This window comes from Geotrypetes seraphini, chromosome 3, assembly GCF_902459505.1.
Source record: "Geotrypetes seraphini chromosome 3, aGeoSer1.1, whole genome shotgun sequence".
In the NCBI taxonomy this organism is placed as follows: domain Eukaryota; kingdom Metazoa; phylum Chordata; class Amphibia; order Gymnophiona; family Dermophiidae; genus Geotrypetes; species Geotrypetes seraphini.
In genome coordinates this window covers 351093814-351118303 of record NC_047086.1, presented here as the reverse complement: position 1 = coordinate 351118303, position 24490 = coordinate 351093814, and the positions used below count along the sequence as shown (strand labels likewise).

Below are 24490 nucleotides of genomic sequence, written 5' to 3'. Positions count from 1 at the left end.
AACTTAGGCTTGGGCGTTAGGGCAGAGGGCAGGCAAGATCACAGAGAAGGAAATCTTATAAGAGGACACTGGACTTTTACCTTTTAAGATCATTATGCAAATTAAGCAAGCCCCTGCCACTAAATAAGAGCAGTGCATAATCTAGGGTCCACATAAAGATTGGGGTTGATCAGTAAACGGCCAAGTCATCCTGATCACCGCCAGCTAAAAGGCCACCCTGAAAAAGATGATCCCATACGGTAGCAGGAACAGAGAAACTTCTGAGCCTGGCCACTCTCTTCCAGTGGGAATTTTTTTTTTTCCTTTCAAATATCAGAAAAAGTGGCTCCTGCAGAACGAGCCCAAACTGCTCTCCCTCCTGACAAAACAAACTGATGTTCCATGACTCCATTCCCTGATTCCATCGTGGGGGAAAAGCTGAAGCCATGCAGTCGCCTCAACGAAGACAAGGCTACCCAGCATATTATACCACCGTGGGTGGGATGGAAAGGAGGCATCGGAGGGCAACCGCAAGACCCCAGTAAGAAGCAATGCTTGTTTCTAGGACTAGTAGGGGAGAGAAAGAATTTAAACACTTACCCCTCTACATTTCAACAATGATCAAGGCTTCTCAGGCCACATGCACATAAGGGTAGGAAGGAGGAGAAGAGGGCAGAGAGCTTGAGCGCACAGTCAGCTATGCAATGCCGACTGGCAGGGAGGAAAAGAGAATAATGCACGAGCATACACACTCCTCTGTACAGTCACGGGCACCCTCAAGCATCAGCAGGGAGCCTGCCTTGATTTAACTGAAAAATTGGCTCCCCTGGGTTTACCAAATTGTTGGGGGTTTAAAATTTTTTTTAATTTATCTGTTAACAGTGAAGAGGAAGCAAGGGAGCCAGGTAGATGCAAGGCCCCGGGGGTAGTTAGGGACCTAGAACCATCAAGTACACCCTAAAGTTAGGTACCCAGGAAACCTAAACTCCCTGCTCTACTGAATTAGATAACTAAATCAGGAGTCATATTGCAGATAAAGCCAGGTGCTCTGAGAGACCATCCATCCACCTGAGGGAAATACAGAATAACAAATTGCCAGTAAGCATACCATCCTACATGACAGAGCTCAGCTTGATTTTCTCTATCGCCATCTGCTGGTGGATGATCATAACCCACTTGTTCTGGATTCATCTGCCGCTGGTAACAAGGAAATTTATGTGTTCAAAATGTGCCCATTTCTTTCTCCTCCTTTTCTCAAGCCTCTATTACCATCAACTTTGTGGCATTTTAAAGAACAGGAGCATTATCAACCAGAAGGTGAAGAGGGACCTGCTGGTCAACCTCCATCTAAACCAGGGATCTCAAAGTCCCTCCTTGAGGGCCGCAATCCAGTCGGGTTTTCAGGATTTTCCCAATGAATATGCATTGAAAGCAGTGCATGCACAAAGATCTCATGCATATTCTTTGGGGAAATCCTGAAAACCTGACTGGATTGCGGCCCTCAAGGAGGGACTTTGAGACCCCCTGATCTAAACCCTTTCACAGCATTTTTTTTTTTTGTTAATCAAGCAAATAAATATAAGGAGATTGCCATGAAAAGCCTGGGTACTGTGGCTATACTTTCGTCAGCTGGAAGAGGCATTGCTGTTTTCAGTGAAAAGTAATAGAAAGAAAATCTTTTCAGTGTGCGATTCTGATACCTAGAATCCTTTAAACCAATGAATAGCTTTAAAAATCATCAACAAATCTGTACTGAGAGAATTAAAGGCATTACCCACTCTGCTATACTAGCTCCAAATAGCTATATATTTTTCTGGGGAGCAGCAGATACAGGAGTGCTGTTCATTTACATACAGCAGAGCGTTTCATTATTGTACTGTCAATTACCCATTACATGGAATGTTTGTGTATATAATTATACTCTGATTACTCATCTAAGACAAAATTATATTATAATTGTGTGTATATTTATTACATATATATATAAAATCTGTTTTACACATCAAGGGAATGCTTACTACAGTGCATTAAGCAGTTAGCACAGGTCCACACTAGCATGCATTTAAAACAACCCTGCATTAAAATTCACACATTAATTGCTTAATACATTGTGGGGGTAGGAAATGGGCATGGATAGCACCGACAACACGCGGTACATCACTGCAGAGTGCAAGGAGCCGCTGAACAGTTCTCAGCCCAACCAAGAAGAGAATGATGTGGAGCCATGAAACTTGCAAGTTATTCCACATTTTTCTCGTCACTTTTCATTTCATATCACTGAAACAACGTGTCAAGAAAAATGTGGAATAACTTGCAAGTTTCATGGCTCCACATCATTCTCTTCTTGGTTGGGCTGAGAACCTTTCAGCAGTACCTTCTAACTGTCATGGCTACTGTTATGGTTACAGTGGCTGCTGCTCCCCCCCCCAAAAAAAAACAAACAAAAAAAACCCCAACCCTCGGAGAAGATCAGCACCAACTCCCATTCCCAATTTGAGACTCTCCACCAAGACAGACCCTACTCCGCCAATCATATAACGCCCCACCCCCACCCCACTAAGAACTTGAAGCTTCCAGTGCAGGTGATCGAGGCAGACAGCGTGCCAGACTTTAAGAATAAATGGGATACCCATGTGGGATCCCTACGAGGGTCAAGATAAGGAAATTGGGTCATTAGGGCATAGACAGGGGGTGGGTAAGCAGAGTGGGCCGACTTGATGGGCTGTAGCCCTTTTCTGCCGTCATCTTCTATGTTTCTATGTTACCTCTAGTAGGTTAGTGAGTAGGGCAGGAGCAAATCCATTCCACTCTCACCTTGTTAATACCTGGGTTCAAAATGGTGGCTATGACCTCTGGCAATAGTCTCTTAGTATAACAGCTGAGGGTCAATCTGCCAAATAAGGAATCATTGTCCTTATCTTGCATACTAACCCCTAGTGACAGTATTGTAAAACTAGAGTTACAGCCACCACTTTGAACCTAGGTGGCAAAGGAGCAGGACCGGAGGAGGCTCACTCCTGCCCCATCCTCTACACTGGAGGTTTTCAACTCAGTCCTCAGGGACCACCTGGTCAGTCGGGTTGTCAGGATATCCACAATGAATATACATGACAGAGATCTGCATGCCAAGAAGACAGTGCATGCAAATCTCTTTCAAGCATATTTATTCCTCTGGAAATGGCCAGACAGATCCTTTTTGTAATCCGCCTTGAACCGCAAGGTAACTGCGGAATAGAAATCAGTAATGTAATGTAATTGTCAAAAAGGCCCCCCAACACTGTTGCCATCAGTTTGGCTGGACTATACAGTTGAACAAAGGGAGTTTTGGATTTAGCTCATGTCTTGTTTTACCCTTGTAGCTCAAGGAGGGCTTACAATCTAGGTTTGTACATAAGGCAATGGAAGGTTTCTGCTCCTAATGAACCTAGAAGCAGAGTGGAAAACTGGCAGAGTGGAGAACTGGCACGCTAAAGAGGTCTAAACTGATAAGAAATCTCCATATTAATGCAAAAATATGAACAGTCCAGGCAAAACTAAAATAAAAGACAGTTGGTAGAAATAAAACAGGTGGCAATCAGGATGCATCTAAATAAAATGCATCTAAAGGCAGATTTCTATTTAAGATACATTAAAATCCAAACATTATTTAATCATGAAATAAGGATTAGTTTTTAATTATGTAGCATGAGGCTGTTTACATTTCTTGGGAAATGAAGTCTTATCTTGAAGATATCGGAGATGTTTGGCTTTGCATTTCTCAGAACTGTGAATGTGTGTCTGCAGACAACATGCTGCTTCAGAATTGAGAAAAGACCTTAGCCCCCTTACCTCTTCAGTGCTAATTTTATAAGGACTCTGTTACTAAGCCACAGTAGAGGTTTCTTTTTTTTATGAACAGTAAAGAATGGAATTTTACAGTCAAGCACCATTAGGAAATGAAATGATTATTAAATATTAACTATTTCCATCTAGCTCACTTTAAGAAAGGGCTAACTTGAGGTTTCTATTGCAGCCTGGGACGCTAAATGCTCTGACGATTCTCCGACGCTCATAGAAATTCTTTATTATTATTTTTTTTTTTTAAATAAGTTTTTAAAGTAAATTTTACATAACATCCAAAGTAGAGAATGACACGGTGGCTAGCCGCGAGTAGCTGCGGGTAACCCGCTGAAACGGGAAGAGAAAATTAGTTGTCGCTGCGGGGACAAGGCCATACACCGCCCCGTGGAGTGGTGAATGGTCTCGTCTCCGCAGTGAAGCCAGCATGGATTGCCATCTCCCTCCCTCCACCTCATCTTAGGTGCTTGCCGAATCCAAGTTTAATTCTTCTCCCAGCCAGCATGCTTTCAATAAGTCGCGCGTGCGCAGCTGCTTGAATTGTTGAATCTCCTCTGATGCAACCGGAAACAGGAAGTTGGGTCAGATGAGAAGATTCAACAGCTCAAACAGCCGTGCGTGTGGCTTATCGAAAGCGTGTGGCTGGGAGAAGAATTAAAGTCAGACTCGGCAGGCACCTAAGGTGAGGTGGAGGGAGGGAGATGGCAGGACGCGGCGATCGGGCGCTTCTGGACCACGCGATCCATGATCGTGCATGTTTCCTCACATTAGGAAGGAGGGAGTGGACAGTAGTCATGGGGACGGGGCGGGCACAGTGATTGCGGGGACAGGGCAGTGACAGGGATGGTGGTCACAGGGACGGGGCAGTGACAGGGACAAATTTTTTCCTCGTGTCATTCTCTAATCCAAAGTGTCATCATCATCAATCCAACAGAACAAACATTACAACAAGTATCTCTTCAACATGGTACAGAATCATCATAATCAACCCTTATATAGTATAACTTGTACATGGTAAGATCTAAAGAGGGAGGAAAAGAAGAGAAAAAAAGAAAAATCAAATAGAAAAAAAAGTCAAGAGGAAGGAATGAGATTTTCCTTTACATAACTATCTAGATACACCCAGGGTGAACAAAATTGATGAGAGTTTATAGGGAGCAGGCTGTTACCTCTGACCGTAATTGTCTGTTCATATTTGATATAAAGACAAACAGAGTTCCACCAAAACATGTAATTCAACAGTGGTGCTGATTTCCAATTTTTCAGAACATGCAAAATACCAATAGCTAACAGGAAATCTATTAGTTTAGGCAGACAAGCAAGATTAGTAAAACAAGGATGTTGTGAACAAAATATTATCACACCAATGGATATATCCGCAGAGCGTTTGACAATGTCCTTGATAGTTGCTCATAAAAATTCTATGAGCATTGGAGCAGCCTTGGAGCATTTAGGCCTTGATTCTATAAAGGGCGCCTAAGGCATGCCTAAAGTTAGGCGTGCTTCAGGTGTCCAATCTAAGCAGTTAATGAGCCAACTAAGGGTCTTAACAAGCGATAATTGGTACTTAGGCATCCAAAGGATGTAGACGCAACTTTGCAGATGCAGCCACAATTTCATGGATACCCATGTTTAAAACTCGCGCCTAACTCAATAGGCGTGGGCGTGGAATGGGCATGGTTTAGGCAATGACTCAATTTGGGCGTCCTTTGATTCATTTACATCAGTGGTTCCCAACCCTGTCCTGGAAGACCACCAGACCCAAGTCGGGTTTTCAGGATAGCCCTAATGAATATGCATGGAGCAGATTTGCATGCCTGGCACCTCCATTATATGCAGATCTCTCTCATGCATATTCATTAGGGCAATCCTGAAAACCCGACTGGCCTGGTGATCCTCCAGGACAGGGCTGGGAACCACTGATTTACATAACACTGAGCGACCTAGGGCATCCATATCATGCCTATATTATAGGCAAATGAAAACCAGGTCTACTTTTGAGCTTAGTTTGGGTTTCAAATAAATCTGAGTTCTATGAACGAAACTTAGGCACTCTTTGGCCGTTTTTCCAGAACTTAAGCACAGCTTTCTGTGGTTTTATTAAGCTCAAAATACATTTAATAGGGCACCACATAAAAGGGGCACATCAAAACAGATATATTGCATGCAAAACCTATTTTTGTGGACAAACAGCAATGTTATTTGCTAATTAGAGGAAAAGATCCATTAACTGAAGCACAGAACATGAAAAACATAGCTTTAGTTTTCTTGCTAAAAAGCTACCCCTTTTTCTGACTAAACAGAGCTCCAATCAGCTCATTCTTGAAAGCAAAGAAAGCACATGACAAAATATATAGATTGCATACATAACTTCATTTGCAAAAGCTTAAAACCAGAAAAAAAAAACCAGACAGACCTTAGCATGGCTTCTACTTCATTGCAAATGGAGGTTTGCAGCTGCACAATGGTGACCTCATTGTGAGATCATCAAGATGCACCTACAAGGTAGAATGCCACAATTAAAATATGTGCTGGGGAGCTGATTGGGATTTGAACTTATGACCTCTGGAAGAGGAGCATAGGTCTTACTTGTTGAGCTATAGCAGTTTCCAGGCAGGTGTCCCTGACTGCCCTGTGATATGATAGCTAAGAAGATCTCTAAGCTATCATATCACAGGGCAGTCAGAGACATGCCTGGAAACTGTTGTAGCTCAAAAAGTAAAAGCCCTGTGCTCCTCTTCCAGAGATCATAAGTTCAAATCCCAACCAGCTCCCCAGCACATATATTAATTGTGGCATTCTACCTTGTAGGTGCACCTTTATGATTTCACAATAAGGTCACTATTGTGCAGCTGCAAACCTCCATTTGCAATGAATTAGAAGCCATGCTAAGGTCTGTATCTGGTTTTAAGCTTTTGCACATGAAATTATGTATGCAATCTATATATTTTTGTCATGTGCTTTCTTTGCTTTCAAGAATGAGCTGATTGGAGCACTGTTTGGAATTAGTTACCGTTGATGAAACATGGTTACACCACTATGATCCTGACACAAACCAACAAGTTCTTGCAATAGTGGCATTCAGGTTCTCCAAGGACAAGGAAATTCAAGACCCAAAAGTCAGCAGGAAAGGTCATGGCCACAGTGTTTTGGGATCTTGTAGTGCGACATATCTTTCAAGCGGCCAAACAGTTAATGCAGAAAGCACAGTTACTTACCGTAATAGGTATTATCCAGGGACAGCAGGCAGATATTCTTGACTGATGGGTGACGGCACCGACGGAGCCCCGGTACGGACAATTTTAGAGTGATTGCACTCTAAGAACTTTAGAAAGTTCTAGCTAGGCCGCACCGCGCGTGCGCGAGTGCCTTCCCGCCCGACAGAGGCGCGCGGTCCCCAGTTAGGATAAGCCAGCTAAGAAGCCAACCCGGGGAGGTGGGAGGGACGCAAGTATATCTGCCTGCTGTCCCTGGATAACACCTGTTACGGTAAGTAACTGTGCTTTATCCCAGGACAAGCAGGCAGCATATTCTTGACTGATGGGTGACCTCCAAGCTAACAAAAAGAGGGATGGAGGGAAGGTTGGCCATTAGGAAAACAAATTTTGTAAAACAGATTGGCCGAAGTGTCCATCCCGTCTGGAGAATGCATCCAGACAATAGTGAGGTGTAAAAGTATGAACTGAGGACCAAGTAGCAGCCTTGCAGATTTCCTCAATAGGAGTGGAACGGAGGAAAGCTACAGACGCTGCCATAGCTCTAATCTTGTGGCCTGTGACAGAACCTTCCAGTGTCAGGCCCGACTGAGCATAACAGAATGAAACGCAAGCAGCAAGCCAATTGGACAGAGTGCGTTTAGATACAGGATGACCCAACTTGTTAGGATCAAAGGACAAAAACAGTTGAGGAGATGATCTGTGAGGTTTGGTGCGATCAAGATAGTAAGCCAGAGCACGTTTACAATCCAAGGTATGCAAAGCCTGTTCACCTGGATTAGAATGAGGCTTTGGGAAAAAAACAGGTAGAACGATGGATTGATTAAGATGAAATTCAGACACAACCTTAGGAAGGAACTTTGGATGTGTACAGAGGACGACCTTATCATGGTGAAAAACAGTGAAAGGTGGATCCGCTACCAGTGCATGGAGCTCACTGACCCTCCTGGCAGAAGTGAGAGCTATCAGAAAAACCACTTTCCAAGTTAGAAATTTAAAATGCGTTGTGGCCAAGGGCTCGAAAGGAGGCTTCATTAACGCAGAAAGAACCACATTAAGATCCCATACAACAGGAGGGGCCTTAAGAGGTGGCTTCACATTGAAAAGGCCCTTCATGAACCTTGAAACTAAGGGATGAGCTGAGAGGGGTTTTCCATGAATCGGCTCATGAAAAGCTGCAATGGCACTAAGGTGAACTCTTATCGAAGAGGATTTAAGACCAGAGTCAGATAAGGACAAAAGATAGTCCAACACCAGTCCCACTGCTGTAGACATGGGATTAAGGTGATGTAAGAGGCACCAGGAAGAAAACCGAGACCACTTTTGTTGGTAAAATTGAAGAGTAGACGGTTTCCTGGAGGCATCAATAATAGAATGGACAGGCTGAGAAAGAAGAGCGTGAGCCGAAGTCAGCCCGAGAGATACCAAGCTGTCAGGTGCAGAGACTGTAAGCTGGGATGAAGTAGCGTTTGCTGATGCTGTGTAAGTAGTGAAGGAAACAGTGGAAGAGGTATGGGTTCCCTGGAACTGAGTTGAAGCAGAAGGGGGAACCAATGCTGTCTTGGCCACCGTGGAGCGATGAGAATCATGGTGGCTTGTTCCCTCTTGAGCTTGAATAGTGTGCGCAGCATGAGCGGAAGAGGAGGGAATGCATAAAGGAAGAGATTGGTCCAATCCAGGAGAAATGCATCGGGTTCCAGACGGTGAGGAGAGTAAAGTCTGGAGCAAAACAGGGGCAGTTGATGGTTGTGGGGAGCTGCAAAAAGATCCACTTGAGGTGTGCCCCATTGAGAGAAAATGGACTGGAGAGTCGAAGGGTCGAGAGTCCATTCGTGAGGTTGAAGAATTCTGCTGAGATTGTCTGCTAGGCAATTCTGTTCCCCTTGGATGTAGACTGCCTTCAGGAATAGGTGACGAGCAGTCGCCCAGGTCCAAATCCTTTGAGCTTCCTGACATAAGAGACGGGATCCCGTCCCTCCCTGTTTGTTGATGTAGTACATTGCAACTTGGTTGTCTGTGCAAATGAGAAGTACCTGAGGAAAAAGAAGATGTTGAAAAGCTTTGAGGGCGTAAAACATCGCTCTGAGTTCCAGGAAATTGATGTGGTGTTTCTTTTCCTGGGTGGACCAAAACCCCTGAGTTTGGAACTCGTTCAAGTGAGCTCCCCATGCATAGGGGGAGGAATCCGTGGTGATGACCAGTTGATGAGGAGGTAGATGGAACAGCAGACCTCTGGATAGATTTGAGGATGTCAACCACCAAAGAAGCGACTGTCGAAGAGACGAGGTCACAGATATGAGTTGTGAAAAAGGATCCGTCGCTTGGGACCACTGGGTTGCTAAGGTCCATTGAGGAGTACACAGGTGGAGACGTGCGAAGGGTGTGACATGTACTGTGGAGGCCATGTGTCCCAAGAGCACCATCATGTGATTTGCAGAGATGGAAGTTTGCTGGAACACCTGCTGACAGAGATGAAGGATGGTGTGAAGGCGGTTTGGAGGAAGAAACGCCCTCATCTGAATAGTATCCAGAATGGCTCCAATGAATTGAAGTCGCTGAGTTGGAATGAGGTGCGACTTGGGTAAATTGATTTCGAACCCCAACAGTCGAAGGAAGTGAATGGTCTGATTGGTGGCTGTGTGAACGGCCTGAGGAGAAGAAGCCTTGATGAGCCAGTCGTCCAGATAAGGGAAGACTTGAAAGTTGTGGGAGCGGAGATAAGCTGCGACCACAATCAGACATTTGGTGAATACCCTGGGAGAGGAGGCTAGGCCGAAGGGTAACACCTTGTATTGGTAATGATGTTGGTTAACAAGGAAGCGAAGATATTGTCTGGACATCAGATGAATTGGAATGTGAGTATACGCCTCCTTGAGATCGAGGGAACATAGCCAGTCTTCCTGAGAGAGAAGAGGGTATAGGGTGGCAAGAGATAACATCTTGAACTTCTCCTTGACCAGACATTTGTTGAGATCCCTGAGATCTAATATTGGTCTGAGATCTCCGGACTTTTTGGGTACGAGAAAGTACCGGGAATAAAATCCCAGGCCTTGCTGGTCTAGAGGAACTGGTTCGATGGCATTGAGAAGAAGAAGGGATTGAACCTCCTGAGCGAGGAGGAGGGACTGAGCCTTGTTGGAAGCAGACTCTTTTGGCAGACTTAATGGTGGAGGAGTCTGAAAGTGTAGGGAGTAGCCGTGGGCGATGATAGCAAGGACCCACTGGTCGGAGGTGATTGCTTCCCAGCGAGAAAGAAAAACCTGTAGTCGACCTCCTATGGGCTGAGGTAGAGGACATGAGGGAGGAAGACTGGCAATGCCCTGGAGAAGAAAGTCAAAAGGGCTGTGTCGGCTTAGGTTGAGGAGCAGGCTTTACAGTAGGCTGTTGTTGCTGACGGGCCTGTTGCTGCTGTTGACGCTGTCTGCAAGGTTGAGGGGGATGAGGCTGAGCCGGTCGAGCAGAAAACCTCCTTTGATATGAAGATTGTTGCCTGAATGGACGAGGAGGAGGAGGTTTCTTCTTGTTTTTCAACAAGGTGTCCCACCTAGTTTCATGGGCGGAGAGCTTTTGCGTGGTGGTATCCATGGACTCCCCAAACAGCTCATCCCCTAGGCAAGGCGCATTGGCAAGCCGGTCCTGGTGGTTTACATCCAGGTCTGAGACCCGTAGCCATGCCAACCTTCTCATTGCCACAGACATAGCAGTAGCCCGTGATGTCAGTTCAAAAGCATCATAAATTGAACGGACCATAAACTTCCTGAGTTGCAAAAGACTAGAGGTACATTGCTGAAAAGCAGGAAGTTTACGGTCCGGAATATACTTTTGAAAAGAGGTCACCTGTTGAATGAGATGCTTCAGGTAAAAAGAGAAGTGGAATGCGTAATTGGCCAGCATCGCATTTTGGTAAAGGCGTTTCCCAAATTTATCCATGGCCTTTCCTTCTCTGCCAGGAGGGACAGAGGCATATACACTGGCTCCTGCAGATTTTTTTAGGGTTGACTCTACCAACAGAGATTCATGGGGAAGTTGGTGTTTGTCAAATCCTGGAATTGGAATCACTTTATACAGAGATTCCAGTTTTCTTAGGGCTCCTGGAATCGTCAAAGGAGTTTCCAGGTTCTTATAAAAAGTTTCCCTCAAGATGTCATAGAGGGGCAACTTTAAAAACTCTTTAGGAGGTTGGTCAAAATCCAAAGCATCCAGAAATGCCTTGGATTTTTTAGCGTCAGACTCCAATGGAATAGAAAGGGTGTGTGACATCTCCTTTAAAAATTTGGTGAAGGAGGAGTGCTCTGGCTTAGCAGCAGGATCCTGCACCGATGGTTCATCCTCATCAGATGTGTAATCTTCCTCGGTACCGAGGGGATCATCTGAGTCGTCCCACAAGTCAGGGTCCCGTACCGATTGGAAACGGCCCTGGGAAAGTGGAGTAGATGTTTCAGTATGCTTAGTCTTGCGTACCGATTTACCTGAACGGGTGGAGACGGTACCTGGGGAATGTAGTACGGTACGGGGTTCAGAGAACGGTACCGGGTCAGACACCGTAGGAGTAGTACGCCGCTTCGGTTCCGCTGACAGAACAGGCATGGACAAAGATTTGTGCGGTGCCGAAACAGTCGATGTCAATAAAAGAGGCTGATCGACAGACGGCACCGAAGGCTCAGTCGGTACCGATACTGGAAGGTTCGGAGTCAACAGAGCCGGGAGCAAGTGTTGGAGTTGCTCCTTAAGCTGGACCTGGAGGATAGAGGCAATGCGCTCATCCAACGTTGGTCCCGATGGCACCGGTACCGGTTTTTTCTTGCTCGGTACCTTCGGTGCCGCTCGACGCTCGGGTGAAGTCGATGCCGATGACGAGGTAGTGACTTCAATGGGAGCGGAGCGCTTATGGGGCCGGCGCTCAGTCTGCAGGACTTGGCTCACTGCATGATCGACTGGCGGGCCTAGAACAGTAGGGGAAGGCTTCTTAGCCGGCTTACCTACAGGAGTCGACACCGGCGATGCATCTTGCGGTGCCGAGGCAGTCGGAGTCGATTTGGAGGAAGTCGTCGACGTCGATACCGGTGCAACTTCCATAGCGGTACCGAAAAGGATCCGCTGCTGAATTTGACGATTTTTTAAAGTTCTTTTTTGTAAAGAACTACAGCGGGTGCAGGTTTCAGCCCTATGGTCCGGACCCAGACACTGGAGGCACCACTTGTGCGGGTCGGAGAGGGAGATAGGGCGTGCACACCGCTGACACTTTTTGAAACCCGGTGACGGGGGCATGAAGGGAAAAACTGCTGTAGCAAAATCGAAGACCGAGGCTTCGATGGTGCCAACAGGCCCCGCCGGGGCAGATCGATAAAAAATAAAACGATTTTTTTTTTTTTTTTTTACACAAACGGTAAATGAAAAAGAAATAAATAAATTATGAAGAGAAAAATACGCGCGAGCGGGAAGGCAAGTGAAAAATAGAAAAAACTTCCAACAGCCGTTGGAAACACGCGTCTTCTTAGCTCCGCGGAATTAAGAAAACTGGGGACCGCGCGCCTCTGTCGGGCGGGAAGGCACTCGCGCACGCGCGGTGCGGCCTAGCTAGAACTTTCTAAAGTTCTTAGAGTGCAATCACTCTAAAATTGTCCGTACCGGGGCTCCGTCGGTGCCGTCACCCATCAGTCAAGAATATGCTGCCTGCTTGTCCTGGGATAATACTACTATAACTTGCTGTGCAGATTAAAAGGAGGCATTTAAAGAAAAAGAGGAAAGAAGCTGCGGAAATTAGTTCTCTTTTTGCAAGACAATATACTAGCTCACAAGGCTGGCAAAACAATAGTTGCTTTTGATACAGTTGGAGTTTCAGTGCAAAGACTATTCACCCTACACATCAGATCTCACACCATCTAGTTTCTGTATCCTAACCCTAAAAAAGTGTTTTATAGGGCGACAATTTTCAAGTGATTCAAATGCGGATTGTAACAGTGGAGCAGTATTTCAGCGACCAGACATCAGAGTATATTTTGGAAAGGTTACAGAAACATCAGACACGTTGTGCCAAGTTTGTTGAACTTAGTAGGGGTGAATATGTGGAATAACTTTTACGTTACATGGCTCCACATCATTCCCTTCTTGGGTTTGGTTGAAAACTTTTCAGCACCCCCTCATGTAAGGCAAATTATACCTTCCTGCCCTTTCGGTATTTAGCTTTCAGTCCCTCATAATAGTGTTTTTTTGAACTGTGGATCTCAAACCTTTGGAAAAATTTACCACCCATATTAAGAGAAGAGATTATTTTTTCATTCTTTAAGAGAATCATTTTTAAAAATTCAGTATTATGGTACTGGTTAGTAAAGGAGGTGTTTTATGTTGGCTATGCTATTTTATGATTGTGTTTACTACATATTATGCTCGACTTTCTTGACTTTTTAAATATAAACCACTTAGATATGATTTATTAAAGTAGTTCATGAAGGGAGTAATTTTATAAAGGCTTCCTCAAGTATAATGTATATGGCAGTACATGCAAGTAAAATGAGGCTTATAAAATTACCTCATACAAGCACTTGCAGCGACAGGAATGTGCATAATTGTATGTGACTTTGCAGTAGATATGTTCAGGGACAGGATTTTGGGTATAGCGCTAACAGTCATGATTTATACATGTTTGTTATGTGTGAACATTTTCACTTGTTCCTGAGCTGCTGTAAATGCCCAAGACTTCACTTTAGCCATTATTTCTATAACTTTTTTGGGTCAATCTTAAAAAGCACCTGTTTCTGTAAAAAAAGATCCTAAATATTTTATAAAAATTGTAATTAAAGACATACCCCCCTCTTTTACGAAACTGCGATAGCAGTTTATAGTGCGGGAAGCTGCGCTGAATGGCCTGCGCTGCTCCCGACGCTCACAGGAATTCAATGAGTGTCGGGAGCAGCACGGGCCATTCAGTTTCATAAAAGGAGGCCATAGAAGATCAATATGCAACTAACTGGGAAAATACAAAAGAAGTTACTTGAAGGAATACTGTTCTTTATGAAATACAGTAAAACCTTGGTTTACGAGCATAATTCGTTCCGAAAACATGCTTGTAATCCAAATCACTGGTATATCAAAGCGAATTTCCCCCTAAGAAATAATGGAAACTCAAGACGATTCGTTCCACAACCCAAAAACTTTAATACAAAATACTGTATGTACTTGTATTGCAAGACCTCATTCATTTAGAACAGTCACTACATTCCCACAGCGTTAGAGAAAGAGGAACCATCGGCTCAGTTGTGATGATGTGACGTAGGTATATTGTATGTACTTGTATTGCAAGACATTGCTTGTATATCAAGTTAAAATTTAATAAAATGTTTTGCTTGTCTTGCAAAACACTTGCAAACCAAGTTACTTGCAATCCAAGGTTTTACTGTACATGACTATTCATTATCAAAATAAATTGTAGGCAAAATTGCTAACAGAGAAATATAGAAATAATCCTGGGTAGTGACAAATTTAATATAAGAGATGATGGACTTTTCTCCTTTTTGAACAGTAACTAGAAGAACATTTAACACTGTGGATATGGACTTTTTGCTAAAGGCCCAAGCCTGGACAAATTTTCTTAATCTAGGCACTAGCAGCCAAGACTCCTCCAAGGAATATGCAGTTCTTCAGGGCCCAATTTCCACCACATATCTGTGTCTAAGGGGGGGAAAAAAAGCTTAGTAAATCTGGGTCTTAAATGTACCAATCCCAAAACTTCTACATTCCCATGTAACCAGCTACAGCTCCCCCCCCCCCAAAGCATCATCTGCAGTGACCTCCCTACTATGTATTATGCTATATCCTCCCAGATAGCGTCATCACCTAGGAAGAAAGTCAAAAACTCCATCACAAGTGCCAACCCTCCAATGTACTCAGCTAAATCTCTTTCCACTAGTATTACCAGCAGGGCTGTGGAGTCGGTAGATAAATGTTCCGACTCCGACTCCTCAGTTTTTTGTACTTCAGACTCCGACTTCGACTCCAGGTACCCAAAATTTCCTCCGACTCCAAAGCACTGGTTAATTTTCAGATCGTTAAAATGGAATGTCAAGTTGAGAGAAATGAGCATTTTCGACACCACCTTCTTTTTGCTTTTAATCAAGGTTCTAAGGCCGCAGAAGCTGCTCTAGCTGAAAGAATCGCTCGTGATTGGTATGCCAAGTTCAAAAATGGAGTCGGTAGATAAATGTTCCGACTCCGACTCCTCAGTTTTTTGTACTTCTGACTCCGACTTCGACTCCAGGTACCCGAAATTTCCTCCGACTCCGACTCCACAGCCCTGATTACCAGCCAGCCACTCCACAACCATCTATTGTACTCTCCCATATAACAAGTTAAATTAATCTCTCCCTACTCAGTCCAGTGATTTCAAAGTCCCTGTGCAGCTGAGCAGCAAACTCTTCACCCCCTCAGGACAGTTCTACTGTACATACCATCTATAGTATACTCAAATATAAACTGGGATTTTGGGCCCAAAAATGGGGGTCCCGGTTTATATTCGGGCCAGCGCTCCCCTCCCAGACTTATTTCAGGCTGCCACCAGGCTGCACCCTGCCCTGTTCGTTGTACCTCCTCTGCTGAACTAGAGATGCAGCAGGCAGGAGCGAGCTTTCCGTGCTCCTGACCCGCTGCTAACCCAGTTGGTGGCTGCCGCAGGTTGCACTTTTGCAGTGCTGCTCAGCACCGAGCGGCTTCCTGACTGGCTCTCATGAATTCTCGCGAGAATGCGCGGGAGCCAGTCAGGAAGTCACTCAGCACCGAGCAACAGCGACAAAGCATGCTTCTGCTTGGTGCCGCTCAGCGGCTGAAGAAACCACAACTCGCGGCAGCCACCAACCGACCGGGTTAGCAGCGGGGCAGGAGCGCGGAAAGCTCTGGACCACCAGAGATCGGCAGAGGAAGTACGACGGACAGGGCAGGGAGGGGGACAGGGTGCAGAGCCTGGGAGGGAGTGAAGGGGGCTGGGTGCAGTGCCTGACAGGGGATGGAGGGAAGGGGATGAGTGTAGAGCCTGATAGGGCAGGGCACTTGAATATTATATTTGAGTCAACCATTTTTCCTTCTTTTTGGGGGGAAAATGGGAGTCTCGACTTATATTCGGATCGAGTTATATTCGAGTATATAAGGTAACTTACCACTGCAGTTAGAAAAAGAGCTATTGGTTCAATCTAGCAAAGCAGCAGCTCCTGTTCAGGATTGCAGCAGCTTAACCCCCCCAAAAAAACCCAAACAACCCCCCACACAAAATGTACATAAATCAAAAAAATTCCAGGAGTTGGTAAGCATTTTCTATTCAACATGGAATTTGTCAAGCCCTAGATAAAGAATACAGTTTGACTGATATTTCAAAATTGTACAGGTTTGAGTGTAAGGAATCTTCAATTGTATATTTTTTTTCCAGTTCACACGATGCTGTTTTTCCTGTTTGTCAGAGCCTATTCTGAACAGTAATACTGTATCTGAAAGATCACTCATTAATCAATGTAAGCCCAGAGAAGCAGAAGGATAGCAAGGATTCTGTATTCTTTGTTGGTCCAAATTCTCAATTCTGAGAACGGTACCATGAACGTTAACAGATTGAATAGTTGACCCTGTGATATTCTGGAATGCACTAAAAGATGTGACGATATCACGCATGGTTAGGAGAAAAGATGAACAAGAAAGAAAAACTACAAGCAAAGGCACCTTCATCTGAAAAGGAAAGATGATATTACAAAAGGAAACTAAGAAAAAAAAGTCAATGTTAAAATACATTATTACAGGAAAAGGTAATAACCAGCACAGTATGATATGTTTCGGATTAAAGAAGTATGGCAATAACACAAGGGTCTCGTGAGACCACGGGAACTCAACAGTAGAGAATGACACGGTGACAAAATTCATCACCGTTCCCATCCCCGCGGATAACCGTGGGAAATAATCCCATGTCATCTTCTAGTGTCTATTTCAACCTCAGTCCTTCTACACCAGCATTCTTCAGAGCAAAGCTTGCGGGTCAGTGGTTGTGGCCATTCATACTCTGATTCTTATGTGAGCCAAGGATAATGAAGCCATTGTGACATCACTGATGTGATTGGCTCTTAGGCACTGGTGGAATGAGGCATTATGACATCACAATATCTGCTCTGGATACCAGAGACTATCATTCTGTAGTGTCTATCTCAACCTTAGTCCTTCTACACCAGCATTCTTCAAAGCAAAGCTTGCGGGCAGTGGTTGTGCCCAATTATACTCTGATTCTTCCCTCTCTCCTTAAAGAATGACATGAAGATGGTTTCCCGCGGGGAAGGGAACGGTGATGAATTTTGTTACCGTGTCATTCTCTACTCAGCAGCATGGTTCTGCATGGGGCAGGAGTGTAGGAAAATCACTCCTGCCCCGCGTCACCGCTAGACCACCAGGTAAGGTCCGGGGGTGGGTCAGAGCCGACCAAAAGTTATTTGCGGGCCGGTTCTGCCTCTAACCCCCACGAATAGGAAGGGAGAAGTGTACTATAAAACGGTGTTTAGGTTGGCAGCTGCCTATAAAACCACGTGTCACTCACTTTTAGGCATTGTTTACAGAATCGTGGATAACAGCGCCTACCAGAAAACATAACTGTCTGCAATGTAGGCCAGGAATCTAGAGTGAGGCAGCATTGAAGACCACCCACACTTATCTACCAGTATACCTTCCTTCCAAATGGCCAAATCGTAAACCAGATCTATGTCTACCAGACCTTGCCAGAGCAGACTCCGTCACCTGGACAATGGAAGAGGATCCTTCACTAGGAGAACTGCATACCATGACCTACGAGACCACTCCAATACCATTAGCAGGACCATACAAAGGTGAGGTGTAATACTGTGTTAGAGAAGCCTATCAGAGGTCATGGAAGGAACACAGAGGTGCTCCTCCAACACCCATGGATGAACCAGCCCATCTATCCTCTGGGAAGTCAGCTCCTGCCGCGACTGAAGAAGCATTCTGTCTTTGCACTGATTCATCTCCTTCTCTTGGATACCATGAATGAAGTTGAACTGTGTATGATCCCAGGAATTCAGAATGAGCTGACAGGCCAGCTGCTCCAGCTTCTACCCTCCCGAATCCAAGAGGGAGTAACTGAGAGCTTCAGCCTGCAAATGAGTCTCCACCTACCGACCGACACACTACATCTAGGGTCAACGCCTGACTCCACTCAGCTTGTCTATGTACGTCCCTGCCGTGGCAGTGTCTGGCATCACTTCAACTGCTTTCCCCTCGAAGAGTGGCCAGAACTCCCAAAGAGCTAGGCGGACCGTCCGGGACTCCAGGCGACTGATGGACCAGGTCACTTCCTGGCTCAACCAGAAGCCTTGAAAGGAACCACTCTCTTTTGAGACCATGGAATACCTGTCCAGGTCTGTGACCCGTCAAATGCACGCACGACAATAGCACCCTGACAAATGCGCCCCAACAATTGTGCACACTGAATGGGAGGTGACCCGTCAAATGCGCCCCAACGGTGGACACTATTTTGTCTTTTTGACAAGTACCCTCTTTTTTCAGGGGGTGGGTTGGGGGACCCCCCCCACTACACTTAAAAGATTCACTTGATATCTAGTGTTAGGGTAAGGTTTACATCATGATTATGAGAACCTTCCAAATATTATGATGATTATCCATGATTATGAGGGCCTTCCAAATATCCACTTATGGCAGATTCAGTCATGGGGAGCAATTGATGGGCCGCACTTGTCCTTGCACATTTGTCGGAGCACAATTGTCATGCGCAGGTTTGTCGGTGTACCGTCCAGGCCATACACTGCTTGTGGAATGAGTTCCACTGCTCCTGGATACTGAAAGGTAGCATTGACAGCCTAACACTTTAGAGCTGAAGGGAGAAGTCATGAATGCATCCAGAACCAAACAGGGAAAGTCCAGGGAGGACCTCCTCCAAAACCCACTGATCTGAGGTGATGTGGAACCACTCATTGGAAATGAAGGGCTTGGTGCACCCTGAATTGGGAAGGTCAAGCTGCTGCAGTCCTACTGAAAGACCAGCTCATTCGGGACCTCAACCCCTCTCCTTGAAGGACTTACTCTGCCTCCCCCTCCATATGCACCCTTGTTGCAGCTCAGGGAGATGGAGGGCCACACCTCTCCCATATTCTTCACCAAGCAAGTATCCTTTAAAGGGCAACTGCATCCACACCCGGTGACAAAGCCACAACCAACAGTGGCCCAGACAGATTAGATCAGGGGTGCCCAAAAGGTCGATTGCAATTGACCAGCAGATCACAAAGGCAACACGAGTCGATCGCGGAGCCCATTCCAAGTTCCGCAATAGACTCACGTTACCTTTGCATTCTGTTTTCCCTGCTTCCCCGACGCCAAGCGCTGGGCTCACAGCCTTTTACCCCCCCCCCCCACCACCAACGTCAATTCTGACGTCGGAGAGGAAGTTCCGGGCCAGCCAAATGCTGCCTGGCTAACTTGGAACTTGTTTTCAGACATCAGAATTGACGTTGGGAGGAAGGCTGTGGGCAGGGAGAGAGAAAGACAGACAGAAAGAAATGGGGCAGAGAGAGAGAGAGAAAGAAAGAGAAAGGGGGGCAGGGAGGGAGAGAGAGAGAGAGAGAGAGAGAAAGACAGAGAAAGGGGGGGGCAGGGAGAGAGAGAGAGAGAGAGAGACAGAGAAAGGGGGGGCAGGAAGAGAGAGAGAGAGAAAGACAGAGAAAGGGGGGCAGAGAGAGAGAGAGAAAGACAGAGAAAGGGGGGCAGGGAGAGAGAGAGAGAAAGACAGAGAAAGGGGGGCAGGGAGAGAGAGAGAGACAAAGAAAGGGGGGCAGGGAGAGAGAGAGAGAGACAAAGAAAGGGGGGCAGGGAGAGAGAGAGAGAGAAAGACAAAGAAAGGGGGGCAGGGAGAGAGAGAGAAAGACAAAAAAGGGGGGCAGGGAGAGAGAGAGAGAAAGACAAAGAAAGGGGGGCAGGGAGAGAGAGAAAGACAAAAAAGGGGAGCAGGGAGAGAGAGAGAGAAAGACAAAGAAAGGGGGGCAGAGAGAGAGAGAAAGACAAAGAAAGGGGGGCAGAGAGAGAGAGAAAGACAAAGAAAGGGGGCAGAGAGAGAGAGAAAGACAAAGAAAGGGGGCAGAGAGAGAGAGAAAGACAAAGAAAGGGGGGCAGGGAGAGAGAGAGAGACAGAGAAAGACAGAGAAAGGGGGGCAGGGAGAGAGAGAGAAAGAAAGAAAGGGGGGCAGAGAGAAAGGGGGGAAATTTTTGGTTGGATAGTATTGCTTTATATTGAAGAGTACCAGTATGATTGTTTAGGTTTTGCCATTGTGAAAATTCAATAAAACTTGTTAAGAGAGAGAGAAAGAGAAAAAGGGAAAGAGGGATAGGAGGGAGGGAAGCTGCACACGAGGGATAGGAGGGAGGGAAGCTGGGCAAGGGTCCTTCTGCACGAGGGATAGGAGGAAATAAGAAGCTGGGCAAGGGTCCTGCTGCATGAGGGATGGGAGGGAGGGGAGGAAAGATGCTGCACATGTGGGGGAGAGAAAGAAAAGAGGAAGAATTTGGGGTGAAGGAGAGGAATTGAGAGATGTAAGAGTAAACCTCATTTGTCTCACATTTAAATTGCCAGTATTGTTTTCCTTTGTTCTGTGGGACTAGTTCTTGTACTGTTAAATTATGCTCTCTCATATTTTTAAAACTTAATAAAAGTTTGAACTGGAAAATATGCCAGAAGCCCCTGGGCCTTGTGGTTTTCTGTCAGGTACTTGTTCCCTGACCTGTACCAGCTAAATAGCCACTGAAAAGCTTTGGGAGCTGAAAATTAGAAATAAGCAGGTGCAGATTTAACCCTGGCTTACCTCCCTTTCCCTCTCAACCACTGGGTGCAGTCATGGAGCAAGGGTGACAAGGCTGGCTGTGGGTAAAAGCGAAATAAGTTGATTCATTACCAAGCTCCAGAGAAAACAAATGCCAGGTTAACCCAGTTCCAGGCTGGAGGTTTGCAACAAGCCAGGTTTTAAACTTACAACCTAGAGCAGTGGTGGGATTTATAGTGACCAATCCTGTACATCGAAATAAGTGCTGATGGTCCCATAATGCACCAGGATGGGGGTTAGGGTGAGAAACCTAGGACTATTCCAAAATCTCCAGCCTTGAACCGGGTAACTTCGGTATGCCATCTTTCAGAAGATCCGCCTGACAGTGACAGGGTAAATCCAGCCCTGGCTTTACCTCACTGAATGCAGGGATTTGTAGTCTCTGTAATCGGAATCCCATGCTAGCATCATTCTTAAACGAAATGGAACCCCCCCCCCCCAAGTCTCTGCATTTAACAGGGTACACTCAGGGCTGGCTCCATCCCATCGAGCGAATCCGGAGCCAGTTAGCAACGGCAGCCGTTTGGAGGAGCCTGAAGCCCTCCTCCCCTTACCTGGCGAAGCAGAAATCGCAGTGGTTGCCACGCTCATTGACTGTCAGCACGCTAGTGTAGGCCGGGCAGGAGAAGAGCAGCTCGCCCACGGCAAAGCGCCTGAGAGCCCGCAGGCCCCGGCCCTTCCCCGGGCTGTTGAACCTCTCGATGCCTTCCAACACGTCCGATTTCATGGCCGAAGCCTCTGTTCGTCCCTTGTGTCTGCGGATCCCTTCCCCCCACTATTCCCGTGTGCTGACGGAGCGCGCCACCTAGCCAGCTCCTTCTTCTCCTCCCCTTTTCCCCCGCCTTCCACAGCACCGCAGCCAACCAGCGCCACAGGGAAAGGGACACGCCCCTCCCTCATGCTCTCAGGAGGAACAATAACCAATTAATTGGGCTGAGACTGAGAGCGGCAACCCCACTGTCCTATGGTGCTGTCAAATTTAGATTCAGCTAACTTTATTAGCACGCTTATTTACCAATAATTAAAAAATAAGGTTTGGTTTTTTTAAATAAGTTAATAATGTACAAAGTAGTAATGCCAGTAAAATAAAATTATAGGCTAAATAGGGGGCCATAACAAAAACAATTCCCAGGTTTTGGTGCTGATCAGTTTACATTGTTTCCCTTGGTGGCAGAGTGCAAATTATTATTTTGGTGTAATAGGTGCAGTTCTCTTTTGCCCAGGATTACATTCAAATTTTCCTGCTCGTTCTTGTGTATCAAGGATTTAATTTCCTCTGCTTGTTCTGGGAAATGTCTGCCTCTGATATCTTATATTTTGAATAGCGCAGAGGGAAATGCATTTCTTTTTCTATAATTTCTCCAATGTTGTACTGCATACAATCTGGCATTTTGGGGGTTTCCACTTCATTTTTTTTTATTGCATGTTTCTATTTATCATCTGTGGTCCATGAAAGGTAGGGTTACCATATGGCTCCAGAAAAAGGAGGGTGAATTAAGACATCTGAGTTTTACTTCCATTGCACACATGATTGTTGCCAATAGCTGGCAGTTATGCACTTAAGTAATAATAATAATAATAATAACTTTATTCTTGTATACCGCAATACCATGGAAGTTCAATGCGGTTAACAATAGAAGAGACTGTACATTTACAGCGATGATACATATTACAGTGTTGTTACATTTACAGAGATGTTACATAAATGGCAGTAATAAAAAGGCATATACTAAAGAAGAGACTGTACGTATACAGCGATGTTACATGTTATAGCGGTGATACATAAGAACATAAGAACATAAGCAGTGCCTCCACCGGGTCAGACCATAGGTCCATCCTGCCCAGCAGTCCGCTCCCGCGGCGGCCCAAACAGGTCACGACCTGTCTGTATCACCAGAAGGGGCTCCCTTGCCACCTTGGTTTCTCATTTAAGTCCTGCCTTCCTATCGAAGTCCTAACCCTCCGGTCTTGCACATGCACGACCTGGTTTGGTTTCTATACTCATTACCTGGTTAGCTTTCTATACTTGTGTTACATCCCAGCTCCTCCCTCAGTATCCCATGATCCCTTTATCCTTCAGGAATCCGTCCAATCCCTGTTTGAATCCCTGTACCGTACTCTGCCTGATCACTTCCTCCGGTAGCGCATTCTAAGTGTCCACGACCCTTTGGGTGAAAAAAAACTTCCTTGCGTTTGTTTTGAACCTATCTCCCTTCAGTTTCTCCGAATGCCCCCTCGTATTTGCTGTCCCCTTCAGTCTGAAGAATCTGTCCCTATCCACCCTCTCTATGCCCCTCATGATCTTGAAGGTCTCTATCATATCTCCCCTGAGCCTCCTTTTCTCCAGAGAGAAGAGCCCCAGCCTATCCAACCTCTCGTCGTATGGGCAGTGTTCCAGCCCTTTTACCATTTTCGTTGCTCTCCTTTGGACTCTCTCAAGTACCGCCATGTCCTTCTTGAGGTGCGGCGACCAATACTGAACGCAGTATTCCAGATGTGGACGCACCATCGCTCAATACAATGGCATGATGACTTCCCGTGTTCTGGTTGTTATGCCCTTCTTTATGATGCCAAGCATCCTGTTGGCTTTTTTCGAGGCTGCTGCGCACTGTGCAGATGGCTTCAGTGATGCATCCACCAGCACACCCAAGTCTCTCTCAAGTCTGCTGTCTCCCAACAATACCCCCCCCCCCAATTTGTAGTTGAACAACGGGTTCTTTTTCCCTATATGCATGACCTTGCATTTGTCCACGTTAAAGCGCATTTGCCATTTGTTTGCCCAGTCTTCCAGCTTGTCCAGGTCTCTTTGTAGGTCCTCACACTCCTCCCTGGTCCTAACTCTGCCGCACAGTTTGGTATCGTCTGCAAATTTTATAACCTCGCACTTTGCCTCCTTTTCCAGGTCATTGATAAATATGTTAAAGAGTAACGGCCCCAGCACCGACCCCTGTGGCACACCGCTTGTGACTCCCCGCCAGTCAGAATATTGACCCTTTACTCCGACCCTCTGCAGTCTGCCCGACAACCAGTGCTTGATCCATCTGTGCACATCCCCTCCCACCCCGTGGTTCCACAGCTTCTTAAGCAGCCTTTCATGTGGCACCTTGTCGAAAGCCTTTTGAAAATTGAGGTAAATGATGTCTATGGGTTCCCCATTGTCCACCCGACTGCTTATTCCCTCAAAGAAGTACAGAAGGTTCGTTAGGCACGACCTTCCCTTACAGAATCCGTGCTGGCTTGTTCTCAATAGTCAAATCCAAAAAGAGGACTGGAATCAGTTAGGTCATGGAATGAAGCCCTCAGTAACCTGTGGGTGCTGTATGTTGATGACAACAACCTAATACAGGTAGGTGCTTTTTCATTCATCGGGCTTCAAACCGTATTTTTTTAATTTGTTTTTTCAATGCTTGTAAAACTTCGTTTAATAATTATCAAAAAATTTTAAAATATAGAGGTTTGCTCTTATAATTTATGTAAACGCATGAAGCGACACTTATCTTATTGAGCGAGTCACTTCTCAGCTGTGCTCAGACTATCAGACCGACGGGACCCGTTTCGCCACTCAGGCTTCATCTAGGGTCAATATAGTCGAGCGCTCAC

General features: G+C 45.7%; 1 protein-coding gene across 1 annotated transcript in view; it reads right to left on the bottom strand.

Moving 5' to 3' along the window:
* Nucleotides 1-21716, bottom strand: part of SMYD2 (SET and MYND domain containing 2) — a 149368-nt gene extending 127652 nt beyond the window's left edge. The window contains exon 1 of the mRNA XM_033937613.1: nt 21445-21716. Coding sequence (XP_033793504.1) covers nt 21445-21617 — 173 coding nt within the window. The 5' untranslated portion in view covers nt 21618-21716. The remainder of the gene's footprint in view (nt 1-21444) is intronic.
* Between the last annotated feature and the right edge of the window lie 2774 nt (nt 21717-24490).